The sequence below is a fragment of the Balaenoptera physalus genome, assembly GCF_965194825.1.
Source record: "Balaenoptera physalus genome assembly, chromosome: 7".
NCBI lineage: Eukaryota > Metazoa > Chordata > Mammalia > Artiodactyla > Balaenopteridae > Balaenoptera > Balaenoptera physalus.
Genome location: NC_138886.1, coordinates 42,776,610 through 42,790,891, shown reverse-complemented (window position 1 = coordinate 42,790,891; position 14,282 = coordinate 42,776,610). Strand labels below are relative to the sequence as shown.

At 35.1% G+C, this 14,282-nt stretch overlaps 1 protein-coding gene across 2 annotated transcripts in view; it reads left to right on the top strand.

Annotated features, from left to right (window-relative positions):
* VPS13A (vacuolar protein sorting 13 homolog A) overlaps positions 1 to 14,282 on the top strand; it is a 265,169-nt gene that overhangs the window by 243,674 nt on the left and 7,213 nt on the right. Inside the window, exons 69-71 of one of the 2 annotated variants that reach the window (XM_082470763.1) lie at positions 7,361 to 7,446; positions 10,706 to 10,829; positions 13,219 to 13,293. In XM_082470763.1, coding sequence (XP_082326889.1) covers positions 7,361 to 7,446; positions 10,706 to 10,829; positions 13,219 to 13,293 — 285 coding nt within the window. The remainder of the gene's footprint in view (positions 1 to 7,360; positions 7,447 to 10,705; positions 10,830 to 13,218; positions 13,294 to 14,282) is intronic. The other variant, XR_014266082.1, reaches the window with a different exon arrangement.

The window sequence follows — 14,282 nt, the reverse complement described above, 5'->3', positions numbered from 1 at the left end:
ATTATAGATTATGAAAAGTCTTCTTTATTAGCCAAATATCCTATGAGAGAAAAGCTTGTTGTCTTGCCAAATGGAACAATTCATCTTCATAGAAAATTAGATTGGAGGCCACTTTCATTCATCTAAAAACAAAATTTAGTGTCATCTATAAAAGGAAACACCATATATAGTTTTTTGCCAGTTAAGAGTCTTTAGTTGTAAATTCAAATGAAACTGATATCCTGTCTGGTGATGATTCTGATGAACTGTATATCAGTGAAAATTTACCGCTAAAGAATCTTATAGGAAGCAGTATGGAGAAATGTACGTTTAGACATTTTGTGAACTTTGAGTCTGAGTTAGTTGTTTGTTAGTCTTACTATCTTCCAAAGAGATAATTATCCCTGGGTATTATATGAAATTGAAGTATTACAAGAGATGTGACACAGCTTGTGAACTATCTGAATCCATATTCCAATGAGCTGTTAAAATGGGATCCCACTTCATCTACTGGAATATATGTATTTCTTCTATGCTAACTCATTTTGACAGTAAAAATACCTGGGGTGCAGTAATACCGTATGGCTCAGGGCCTGGATTCTGGAACCATGTAAACCTGAGTTCAGTACCAGCCTTTTCCTTTTACTAGCTTTATAGTCTTATTCTAGTCTGATCTCATATTCCAGACTATAAAATGAAGATAATTGTAGTACTAACAGTACTTTGGTATATAATACCAAGATAATAGTACCTTGATGGTGTTGCTAGGATTAAAAAGCAAGGTAATATATGTGATTATTAGTACAGTGTCTAATAGGAACTTACTGTATTTTCATTATTCCAGATGAATAATAACCAGTGTATGCTGGTTCTGGTCATCATTATTCTGTATTCCTCATTTGTCTCCTCTTTGCCAAAATAAAAAACCATCATTAAATTTTGCCTTTTTTTTTTTTTCTTTTAAGGCTAATAGAATAGTTAGAATGTTGTGACGGTTTCCACACATTAATTGGTAAGCGATAGAAACAATAAAACCTCAGTGATTTGGACTGCTCTGAATTATTTCAGTATTTTGAAAGAAATGTTACTCTTTTCAAGTTTATATAGTATCATGGGTCAGTAAATGTTCAATAGAGGTTCTGCTGGAACTACATTAGAGAGACTTCTGTAACTATCCACTTACAGTACTTCTGACCAACTTCTCTGGCTCTTCTTGTAGAATGTATTAGGTACGTTAATTAATGGTCTGCTGTTGTCAGTGCACATAATTATGTCATGAGCATAATTCTGTCCTTTCTCCAGACTGTTTTAGTTGAACCAGTTGGTGACAATTCACATCTCTTAAGATAATAGTTTCTTTTATTTGATTTTATGTCACAGTGTTATGCTCAGCTGTCCTGTGTAAGCTGTCAGCATAGTTTATACTTTGGCTGACTGTCAAAATAGCTTATTTGCATGGGAGGAGACAAAAGTATGGGGGAGGGATTAAACAAAGCCTTATTCCTCTTCAGATTTGATGACACAGTCAATGAGATTCAATTTTTTTAAAAAACCAATTTGCCTCACATAATAAGCTAAATACCAATTCTTCACTTGTGTTTATATTTGTTCTGCTATATATATGAAATCATTGAGCTTTCAGGTAATGAATTTCTACAATATTTGCCCGTGAAGCTTAGTTGAATACCTTGTTTTTCCTGGCTATAGCCCTGAGATCTGTTATATTTAAAGTGAATTGATAAAACCTTTTTTATCCCTAAGCCTTAATCATATTACTCTAAGGAAGTTATACTTACTACATTTTTCTCTAAAGAGAAGATTACAAGTCATTTATTTATTTACTTCTTAAATAATTGAGAAATGGTCACATTTACATTTTAATTTGTTTACCTCCCTGAATTTTGTCGTTTTTAAAAGTACACTTAATTTTTTAGTATAATCCGTTGATAAACTTTTCATCTTTCCCCATTGTCTCCAAACTATTCAAATTAGCCAATCTATAAAACCATTTATTCATTATCCAGTAGATTTTCTTGCTCGATAGCATTTTGTTCTTTATCTTTTTCATCTAGATGAATTTCATTTTCCTTTTATCACTCATGCTGCTATCTTAAAATATATATATATACCTCTATGAAGCTCATCTTCCAAAAGAAACATATTGAACAGATTTTGTTTTCGTTTTTTGCTTAACTGTATTCTTATCTCTACCCAATTTTCTTAAATATATTTGCAATGAATATTAGTACCTTATATTGTTTGCTATTTAAAGTCTTCCATGTTAGTGATTTGTTCCTATCATCTATCTTTTCATATTTTGCTTTGTTTTTTCAGAAATGTGTTTGTTATAGAACTGTGCTACTTCATAGCATTTAGATGGTTGGAAAGTGTTAGCAGTGTTTTCTGTATTACTATAGTTGTTAGGTGTGTTCTTTTTCTAAAGTACTGGGACTTATCTGGCAGAAAATACGGATATTAGTAGAGGATAACCCTGACACAACTGTCTTTCCAGTTCCTACTTTTTGTGTGTTTCTAACGTATAATCAATTTGGTTTGGATTTATTTATATCTAGTAAACTAAGGCTTACATACTCAACTTTTCTAATGCAAAAGGGACCCTTATCAATAACCATACATTTTGTTACCTGTAGGTTCGGACAATTATATATAACGAATACAGTTTCCTTTGTGTTTCTCTGTTTATTTCTTTAAGAAAGTTCTTAAGTGATGATGGATAATTCATATATTCTTTTAATGAATAAGGCAAAAAATGCTTTTCCTTTAACACTATAGCATGTAAGTGAGGCTAACATGTCTATAGTACTGGCTATTGTACTTGATACTTCAGGCAAATTCGTTGATTTTTCTGCCTAGCTTTGGTCTTGATGCAAAGACTACATGTGATTCCTAGCCCTGGTTTTGCTAATTCTTCATTTATTTTAAAGGGTATCCCAAATTATTTTAGTAGAAACATTCATACCTATCTGATTGGGGTGGAGGAAGATAAGGTATTAATATTACACTATTTGAATGCTGTTAACCTAAAAAAATTAAGCCAGCCTGAGCAGCTTTAGCAGCCTTCCTCAGCAACATCCAGCATCCAGGGATACTGAAGACATTTTTGAGGTACCATGGAAACGTGTGACTGATACTATCATGGTGTAGTGCAAGGCACTGGAATTAGAAGTGAAGGAACCACTTTTTTGAGCCCAGTTTTGCAACTGACAATATGACCCCAAGCAAGTCACTTAAATGTAATCTTAACCTAATAATACAAGGTTGTTGTGAGGATTAGATGGGAAAGACACTTAAATGATCCTCAATTTCTTCATGTGTAAAAGGAAGAGATTAGTTTGGATGAACAATAATACTCCTTGAGGTCTAAAATTCCAGGTTTTCAAAATAATACAAATGATGTTTTGAAAAGTATAAATCGTCATATGTAGTGAATTTACAGAGTCAAGTAATTTGGCAGGAAATTGTGACCAAAGGCATGACATTTGTAGATTCTTTACAGCATGATGAAAGATGATGGCTGATAAGTTATCACATTCTCTCCCATCCTTCTACGGGATTTAGTTCAAAGTTGTAGCTTCTCATTAATGCTGTTCTTATTCCATAGTCGCATGTTTTAATGGAGACTGACCAGCAAAATTTTGCTGTATATTGAGTTATCTTTGATGTTTATTTAAAGATTGACCATTCATGTTTCAAGTGTTGCATTTAAGGTTTTTGATGAACTCCAAAAAGCACTTCATGAATTACTTTTTTTTAGCTTTTATTTATATCAGATGCTATTGTGACTATTAAAAGTGGTTTAATTTCTTAAATGTACAGATTAGATTGGGTCTGAAAAGTGGAAAGTGATGAAAGGCAGACTCAACTGCAATACACAGACTTAACATAATATTGAAATAGAAGTTAATTACTTAGAATTGAACCATTAGCTTTCAAGTTATTTGAAGATTGTAATCTATTAATGGGGTTTATAGACTCTTGTCTTCTAGTAGTAGCGATATTCTTGAGGAAATCAACATTTGTATTCTATATTTTAAAACTTGGCCATATAGAACAAAAGAAAATAAATACTTTCAAGCTAATTTCTTTTCCAGTACCAAAAAACTGAAACAAAAGGATGTAAAGTTAAAAATAAAAGCTTCACTTCTAACCCCACCTCCACCGTTATCCTTCCCAAGCCCAGAGATAAATGCTATGAACAGATTTGGTGTGTTACCACGAACCCTTCCAGAAATTTTTTATGTTTATATAAATAAGTGTATGTGTATGTGTTTCAACTCCCCCGTTCATTCTTAGTAATTTATTTTCAGTTATATCTTGCCCATCTTTCTGTATCAGTACACACAGATCTACCTTTTTTTTTAATAAATTTATTTATTTTGTTTATTTTTGACTGCATTGGGTCTTCGTTGCTGCACGCGGGCTTTCTCTAGTTGCGGCAAGCGGGGGCTACTCTTTGTTGCGGTGCGTGGGCTTCTCACTGCCGTGGCTTCTCTTGTTGCGGAGCACGGGCTCTAGGCACACGGGCTTCAGTAGTTGTGGCTCCGGGGCCCTAGAGCGCAGGCTCAGTAGTTGTGGCACACGGGCTTAGTTGCTCAGCAGCATGTGGGATCTTCCCAGACCAGGGATAGAACCCGTGTCCCCTGCATTAGCAAGTGGATTCTTAACCACTGAGCCACCAGGGAAGTCCCAGATCTACCTTTTATTACCCTTGTAAGCAGGATTGTTTCTTTTTCATGCATAATGTCCCATTGTATGCCTATACTCTAATTAAACAGTCTCCTGTTTCTGAATATTTAGGTTTTTCGCATTTAACAGAATATAACCATGAAGATTCCTATAAGTATGTCTTCGCATACCTTTGCATAAGATAAATCATAGCAGTGGAATTGCTGGCTCAAAGGATACATTTATTTAACTTGAATTTTCTTGATTTTGAGTTAGATTGAACATTTTCTCATATGTTTATTGTCAGATTTTGTGTTTTGCTAGACTACCTGTTCATATCCTTTACACATTTTCCTATAGATTTACTCATTTTTCTTCTATTGGTTTATTCATATTACTAGAATTCTGTGTGTTATGAAATTAGTTATATATCACTGTATTGACAGATATTTTCCCAATTTATCCTTTGATTTTTGTTTTATTTCTGTTTATTTGCTTACTGTTTTTCTATTCATTAGTGTTTAATTTCCACACTTAACTTTTTTTTTACTTTAAGTTTTATGGACCTTGTGTTTTATATTTAAGCCTTCACTTTGATTATTAAAATGTTATTTTATTCTAGTACTTCTGTAGTTTCATTTTGTATAGTTAAATCAGTGATCCATGTGGAATTAATTTGGTGTAAAGAGAGAAGTAGGAAAAAATAAGAGAGAGAAATAGGGATCTAGCTTTAGCCAGCAAGTTGCTTGAAGCACCATTTACTTGAAAATGCATGTTTTTGACCAATAATCTGAAATGCTGTCTTGATTTTATAAATTCCTATGTTTGGATATATAGGATTTTATAAAATCCTATTGCATTTTGGTCAGTTTCTGGAATCTGTATTCTTTCTATTGATATGTCTGTATATAATTTCCACTAGCATCAAACTGTTTCACGCCTGCAACTTTATAAATTGTATTAATATCTGCTAGGATAGTTCTCATTCTCTTTTCATAACTTACTGGATAATATCACTTTTTTTCTAGATAAATTTCATTATAATATTGTCAGATCACTTTTCCCCCTCCCCAAAACAAATTAACAAACATCATTTTGGGATCACATTGAGTGTGTATGTATAAAAATGGGGTGGGGGAATAACATCTTTATTATAATGAATTTTTATATTCAAGAATAAGACATGGATTTCCATTTTCAAATTTTCCGTTATTCCCCTCAGTAGACTGTTACAGCTTTTATCATACAAATTCTGCATGTTAAACTTATGTGTAAATATTTATCTTTATTACCCTTGTAAGCAGGATTGTTTTCCTTCCATTTTTCAAACTGATTATTGTGTTTATATAATAAAGTTACTGGATTTTGTGTACTTGAGTTTTCCAGATACTGTCATCTGAAAGTAATTTCTACTCTTCCTCTCCAATATTTGATGCTTCTTTCTCTTAATAATTTATCATTTCTTAAAACATGACCCATTTTACCTAGTTTTGCAAATTTATTTGCATAATTTATATGTTAACAATTTTTATTTATTTCTTCTGAATCTCTGGTTATGTCCCTTTTTCATTTGTAATTCAAGGAATTGGGGTTTAATTGCCCTACCCACTACAGTAAATAGTAAAGATACTCTTTCCTCAATATTATATGATCTTTGAAGTTAGAAAATTCTTCCATGCAGTTAATTTGTGTGTTTTATCCTGCTGTTGTTTTTTTTTAACTTCTGTCTCCCATAAAAAGTCTATTGTATCAGCCTTCTAAAGCAACCTTATTATGAAGTCACTTGTTAGTTTTGTTCTAAATTACATAATTTTAGTTTTTTGATATAGCCTCATGGAACACAATTTTCCAGAATCTTTATATTCTCTTCTGGAATTTCTTCAAGAGGTCTAACATTTTTGGCTAAATTTTTGATGTATCTTAGTCACAGTTACATTGCTTGCCTTTAAAAAATAATAGTCTAGCCTGCTATATATTTTAAATAGCCAGAGTAACTCCATCCTCAGAGCAAATGATATTGAGAACAGATTTTAAAAAGCCTATTTTGCTTATGTAGTTAACTTTATATTTTTTGAGACAAAGAATTGTTGATCATGTCATGGATAGTGTTTCAGCAGTCTTAAAGATAAATAAAGGCTATTGCATATGCTGGTCCTGGGGTTTCCTGTTTGTCCAGAAATGATCTGCTCCTTAATTTTGAATGAATTGTGAAATTGGCAAAGAAAAGCATGTTTGTAAGGCAGATAATGAAAATTCCAGGGAAGAGGCAAGGTGGGAGCTAATAGTAATTTATGTGATGCATATGTTTAAATATGTGTTAGTGTTTACATGTGTTTTTGTACAGGTATGATCAAATACTAATCTGTTTTCCAAGACAAAAAGAATGTGATCGTTTAATAGTAACTTCAGTAGGTTCCACTTAAACTTTGTAAAATAACAGTATCTTCTAAAAATCTAGCATTAAACACTGGTATAGCTGCAATTGAGTAATCTTGAATAAAGCAGTACAAATAGGTGCTTTTAAAAAGGAAGCAGAAGTGATTTTGTGAATATTCAACTTTCTGACAGTATGTTTACTGTGTAAGTGCGCTAATGATTTGCCCCCTTGAAAAAGGTTTTTAGAGGATCAGTAAGGCATTACTTGTATGAGAATAGGATATTATCACTTTTCTCACTCTCATCTTTTTTTTTTTAGGTCATGGAAAATGGAAGATTTGCAAAATACAAATATTTTACCCATGTCATGATCAATAAAACAGACATGTTAATGATAACCAAAAGGTAACTTTCTTTCTCTAATATAATTTGATAAGGGGTTAACTGATAGCCACTCATGAAGTGAAGCAGTTTTTATTCACATCTTGTTCCACATATTTAACACTGATTCATACTAATTATGATTCTCTTGCTCTACAAGCCTCGTGCCTAAAACTTTGCACACATACAGATAAATGCATAACCATGCACAAACATAATTTTAAATTAAATATTTTAGTATTTGTTTCAACCAACTAAATGGATAGAGAAATTCCTGTAAAACTATCCTCTCAAGGGTAAGCAATACCATTCCTTCCCCCTCTCCGAAAAAGTATGCAATTTCAGGTTACCCCAGAAGTCACTAGTCTTCTGGTGGTATCTAATCATTAGAATGTATAGAGATTCACTCACATAAGTAGATATACCACTGGAGACATTCGTTTTTTTGGGATACTCCCAACTACAGCCAAATCTTCAAATAAACCTGTAGACAGTAGAGGGATACATGTAAAAATACACAGTGGCATAGCCTCGGAGGGGCAAGTGTTTGCAGGAGGTATTATTATGAAACCACGGGAAAGAATAAGCAAGTGCAGTAGTAGGATGGATTTTTCTGGATGACGGAGAGTGAAACTGTGGCTGAGGAGGAGAGATTATGGCTAAATAGAAAGGAGTGGCTAATTAAGCTGTGTGGTTTTGTTCACTGCCAAAAAGGTAAACTTATATAAGCATCTTGTTGGTTCAAGTTGACTATTGAACTTAGCAATCATTTTTAATGTTTTTAATCCTAATAATTTCTGAGCCCCAAATTTATAGCACTATCTTAATTTTCTTGTTTAAAAAGTAACATAAAATATACAAAACTCACACAGTATTAGAAGGTATAGATGTGAAAGCCAGTATTCATTCCATCTCAGATACCGGTCCCTCTTTTCCCCTTCCTAGAGGCAACTACTTTTGTATCTTTGAAATATTCTATGCCTATACAAGCAAACATGCTATCAAAGCATACATCTGCCTATAAAGGCATACACATACATATTTTAATGTAAATAGGAATCTATTATAACACCATCCTGTACCTTAATTTTTTGCTTAAGATCTATGTCTTAAAGAGTATTCCATGTCAGCATATGGAGATCTTTCTTAATTTGTAAATGACTGCCTGGTATTCATTCAGAAGTATGTGCTATAATGCACATCTAAGTTGTTTCTGAACTTTTATACTTACAGACAATGCTTCAACAGTCATTTTTCTTCATAGCAGCATTCACTCATGTTTTGTTAACCCTTCTCCCCATTGACTGAGGGAAGGATGACTCATCAGAGTTAAACAAGAGTCAGTTGCAAAGTTTATTATTTCCAGATCTTGCAACATGTGTTTTTTTTTTTTTGGCTGCGATGGTTCTTTGTTGCTGTGCATGGGCTTTCTCTAGTTGTGGCAAGCGGGGGCTACTCTTCATTGCGGTGCGCGGGCTTCTCATTGAGGTGGCTTCTCTTGTTGTGGAGCATGGGCTCTAGGCGCGTGGGCTTCAGTAGTTGTGGCTTGCGGGCTCTAGAGCACAGGCTCAGTAGTTGTGGCGCATGGACTTTCAACCACATGTAGTTGCTCCGCGGCATGTGGGATCTTCCCGGACCAGGGATCGAACCCGTGTCCCCTGCATTGGCAGGCGGATTCTTAACCACTGCGCCACCAGGGAAGTCCATTGCAACATTTTAGAAATTACTTTCTTCTCAACATAGTAGACCTCTTTAAATGAGGTCACATAAACCTTGACAGAGTAAGTGTAGTAAGCTTACTACATATCCATTGTAAGTTGTAATGATTGCACTAGTTGTAGTTGATTGAAAGATGATATTTATACTTAGGAGGTCCTTTCTTTCCACATGTTGCACTTGAAGATAAAGGATCTTTTAACCAGGAGAGGGAGTACTAGGTGCCTGAAATAAGATTAGCCTTTCTTTGATTTTCACATGGTTGAAGATGTACTGGAAGACCAGTAGGTTTGTTCCAGCAGCCCCTATAATCCAAGATTGGTGAAAGAGGGGATCAGAGGCAGGAGATTGAGATGAAAGAGATAAATCTTAATTAGCTTTCTCCTTTTCCATTCTAGCCAGGTGCCAGCTGTTTCTTTAATTTAGTCCCTTAACTTAAAGTATATGTCACTTAAAGAAACCTCTGGTTGTACCTAGAATTGATGTTTCAACCAGAAAGAAGATTTGGGGAAGAAAGACCTTTGAAGGAAGAATTAAATAGAATTATTATAGACAGAATGAATTTTCATCTCTTGATTTCCTTCCTCAAAATGGGGGGAAAACAAGAATTAATTTTAAAAGCCTCTTTCTGATACAGATTGGTAAATATATTACATGGAGCCTTAGTATTAAAAGCATTTTGTTCTAAAGCATTAATTACATGAAGGTTCTCCAAAATATTGCTTGGTAGCTGGTTCTCTAAATTTTTCCTATTTCTTAAAAACATTCCTTATACATTTTACTTTATAAGTACTTTATGTTTTCTAATATAAGTATGTTGTGCTTGTACATTTCCCACTAAACGTTGCTACATAAATTTTGTTATGTTTTCATTCTCATTCAGTTCAAACTATTTTCTAATTTCCTTTGAGATTCTTTGACCCATGGATTTTTTTTTAGAAGTACGCTTTTTTTTTTTTTCTTTAAATAAATTTCTTTATTTAATTTTATTTTTGGCTGCTTTGGGTCTTCGTTGCTGTGCACAGGCTTCCTCTAGTTGTGGTGAGCGGGGGCTACTCTTCGTTGCGGTGCACGGGCTTCTCGTTGCGGTGGCTTCTCTTGTTGCGGAGCACGGGCTCTAGCTGCACAGGCTTCAGTAGTTGTGGCTCGTGGGCTCTAGGGTGCAGCCTCAGTAGTTGTGGCACACGGGCTTAGTTGCTCCGCGGCATGTGGGATCTTCCCAGACCAGGGATCGAACCCGTGTCCCCTGCATTGGCAGGTGGATTCTTAACCACTGCGCCACCAGGGAAGCCCTAGAAGTATGCTTTTAAGTAAGCATTTGGAAGTATTCTTGTTATCTTTCTGTTACTTGTTTTCTAGTTTAATTTCATTATGATCTGAGAACATACTTTGCATGATTTCAGTTCTGTTAAATTCATTAACGTTTCTTATAACCCAGAATATAGTCTCTCCTGGTGAATGTTCTATGTGCCCTTGCAAAGAATGTGTATCCTGCTATTATTATTATTATATTATTGGGTATAAGTGCTTCAGTTTTTAAAGTGGCTTCTTTCTTTCTTTTTCTGAGTGGTGTGTTGTTTGTAACAAAAGGAACGTTTGGACAGCTTACATGTGAGTGGCAGTATAGTTTTGATGAGTTTACCAAAGAGCCATTCATTGTTCATGAGAGAAGGTTGCGCATTGAAGCAAAGGTATGTTGAATAGATTTTTTTGAAAACTTGGAACTGAAAACAACACATTAAAATAGTCTTTACTTTTGTAATGTTTCTCCCTCTTTTTTACGTGTTGCTTGGTCTTTGTATGGTTTTTCTTTACACCTGCTGTCTTACTCAAGCTTAAAAAAAAGAAAGCTAGGCCAAGAAAAAATGTGCTACTTTATGTGCTCTTACATGGACCACAGCGTTCCTGGGCCCTCATTTTATACTCAGTAACAGAACCGCAGCTTTCCCACTGCTATCCAAGGCACCAAAGTGAGATATTTGTACACCTCAGAATCACTAGCAGTTGCCTACAGATTTTTTTTCCCTGAAAATCTCGCTGATGGACACTTGAAAAGTTCTCACTCTAACAGCCCATTATTGATAGTTCTTTCTCTTTTTATAGATATTATCTTCCTAATTCAGTTATAATCTTCTTGAATGCGGAGACCATTTCTCACTCTGATTTCTAGCAGCTAGAACAGTATGTGGTATTTGGATGTTGATATAAAATACAGCAAATTGCTAGTCATTTGGTAAATCATCAGAGTCTCTATAGCCATTGTAAGTTGTAATGATTGCACTAGGTACTGTAGGTGACACAGAGAAATATAAGATAATGTATTTGGCCTCACAGTATTTGACCAGACACCTATGCGAAAAGGGCCGCTTTGGTACTGGCTATATTAATCAGAAATATGTGACTCAGCCCAAGTTAGTTTTGTTCACTGTTATTTTTGTTTGGTTTTATTTTGAGGGATTTAATTGGCTCATATAACTGAAAAATCCAAGTCTATATCTTGTAGCTTAATTATGCTCAAATGATGTCATTAGTATTTATTCTCACACCCTTCCTCTCCTCCTTCATTCTGTCCATCTTTGCTGCCCTCATCTCTAGGTTCTACTTTCTTCAGTGTTGGCTTCATTCTCAAGCAGGCTATCCTTTGGTGACACTATGGCCAGCAGAAGTTCCAGGCTCATATCCTACTAGCTCAGCAGAATGAAAGCTTCTCACTGGGTCTCACTGGGCCACCTTTGGTCACTTCCTTGTTCCTGAACCAGTCACTTTAGTCAGGAGCTGGAATGGGCCAGCTGGCCAGGTGAGGGTCATGGGATCACTGTGGTGCTACCGAGAAGGAAGGGTCAGCTCTATATAAGTTTTGGGAGTGAAAGAGGGTGAAAAATAGTTACCCAAAGAAGATTCAAGAAACTGTTACTGGAAGAAGGGGCATTGGATGCAGACAGGCAGAAACAACAGATTTCTTCTAGACTAGCCTATAGAACAGAACTATCCCTAGGCCTTGTGCTTAACTAGTGAAGCCCATTTATCCAATCTTACCATTCATTCCAAAGACATGGGGCAGCTCTTAAGTAGACTGGATGTTAGTTTTTGAGGATCTTAGACCAACTTACCCATTGAGAATTTCTCTGATTCACTCAGAAAATGAAGAACCCTGTGGCCATATATGAAATGATGGATAGTAGTAGCTGTTAGGCTCTGCTGTAGCCCATATTGCATTTCCTGGCTTTTTTATCTCCAAGGATAAACTTCTTCTCACCTCCTTGATTTCTTCCCCTTTCACCTTTCCCTTGAGACCTTATATCAGCAATCATCCTTTTTTTTTTTTTTAATAAAAGAATCTGATTTCTTCTGGAGTCTATATATGCATGGTTAGTTGAATTACTTATAGAAATTGTTAGACTAGTAAAATATTGCTTCTTCTATGTCCTTACCCATGGTTAATAGAAGTAATCACCACACTCCTCCTCGATAATCCTGTTCTTTCTATTTGTCCCTCTAATGCTTAACATCCACCATTAGGTAGTTCTCCTCCCACAAACACAACAGAATACCAAAGGAGTTTAAAAAGTGGAGGGCAATCGTATAGGATCTAAGACCCACCCTGATTTCTTTGATTCTGAAGCTACATTCTTACTGCATTCTTACTGGTTTAAAATGTCAGAAGTTACATATATAAAAACATACATACGCACACATACATACCTATACAACACATGTGTATATGTATGCACACATACATGTGTACATTATTTTTGAGCTGAATTTATCATGAGGCCATGGCCAGATATCAAGAACTATCTGAGACATTATTTGGAGAGGGAAAACAGTGGTACTGCTTCTAGATTGATCTCCTTCCCATCCTCTGCGTCAACCCTTGATGGCTTTTGCAACTGAAATCTCACCTAAAACTTTTTATCTTAGGTTTAGTGATAATGGATGGCTTAGAATTTAGTCTTTTTTTTTCCATTTGTGTTTGATTCTTCTTGATTTCTCATTCTTGGCTTTTTTTTGGTGGCATTTCTTTATGGTATTTCTACAACTAGATTCCCATGTTAATGAAGCTACTTATTCTATTTATAGGAGCGGGTGAAGTCTGTATTCCATGCCAAAGAGTTTGGAAAAATAATTAACTTCAAGACCCCAGAGGATGCAAGGGTAAATATAGTCAATCTTTTGCTTAAACAGATAGCAGCTTCTCATTTCAAAGCCATGTAAGTTGCATTATTCTTTAAGGTAGATAAGTTGTGTTTGTTTTTTAATTTTATGTTTGTGTTTTGACAGTTTTAATATATGTAACTAGATAATATTTCCCCCAAATTATTTTTTCATTAGATTGAATTCAACACACCTACTTGTCTTTGAAATCAAATTGTTCTCTTATTTTAAATCCTAACTGTAATACTTTGCCAAAAAAAGCCAACAAATGAAAGAAATTAATGCCCTCTAATGCTAATCTACCAGCTCCAGCAGGAAAAGTATAGCCCCACGTTGTTTATTTCTCTACTGTGTAGCTATAGTGATTTTTTTTCTTTAATTACTGTAGCCTGGCACAAGGGGAAAAGAGCCACACCTGTGGTCAGAAAATCTGGGTTTAAATACTGGTTCTGTTCCTTCTTGACTGTAGGACCTTGGGGAAGTCAGTTAACCTCAGCTTCCTCAAAATGTGAATTATGTGAACTGAAAAGCACTATACGTACTTTAAGGATTATGGCAATTATAAGGATGTGCACTGTCAAGAAAAGGAAGACTATGAATTGATTATCTACCTCGTTGGTCACAACTAAGACATTATTCCTGACACTGAAGTATACTCACTGTGTCGTGAAACTTACAATAAGAACACATGGGTTCTTTACTGAATCCCTGGGCCTCCCGACCTCTCTGTGTTGGTCCTGGCTGGTTATGATTATTTACCAGTTCACTTCTCACATCTGGAGCTCAAACCAGAAACCTCTCCCGCCCATACAAATGTACCTTGGACCATTTAGCATGTGCTGTGCAATTTTCTATCTAGACATTGTGATATAAGGTAACACTGACATATTAACAGTAGAAAACTGAAAGGAGGCCAAGTTACAAAGAAAGAGGGATAAAGTTACTAGACCCTCAATATGCATGTTGCCTGGAACAGGGAGACAGTAGAG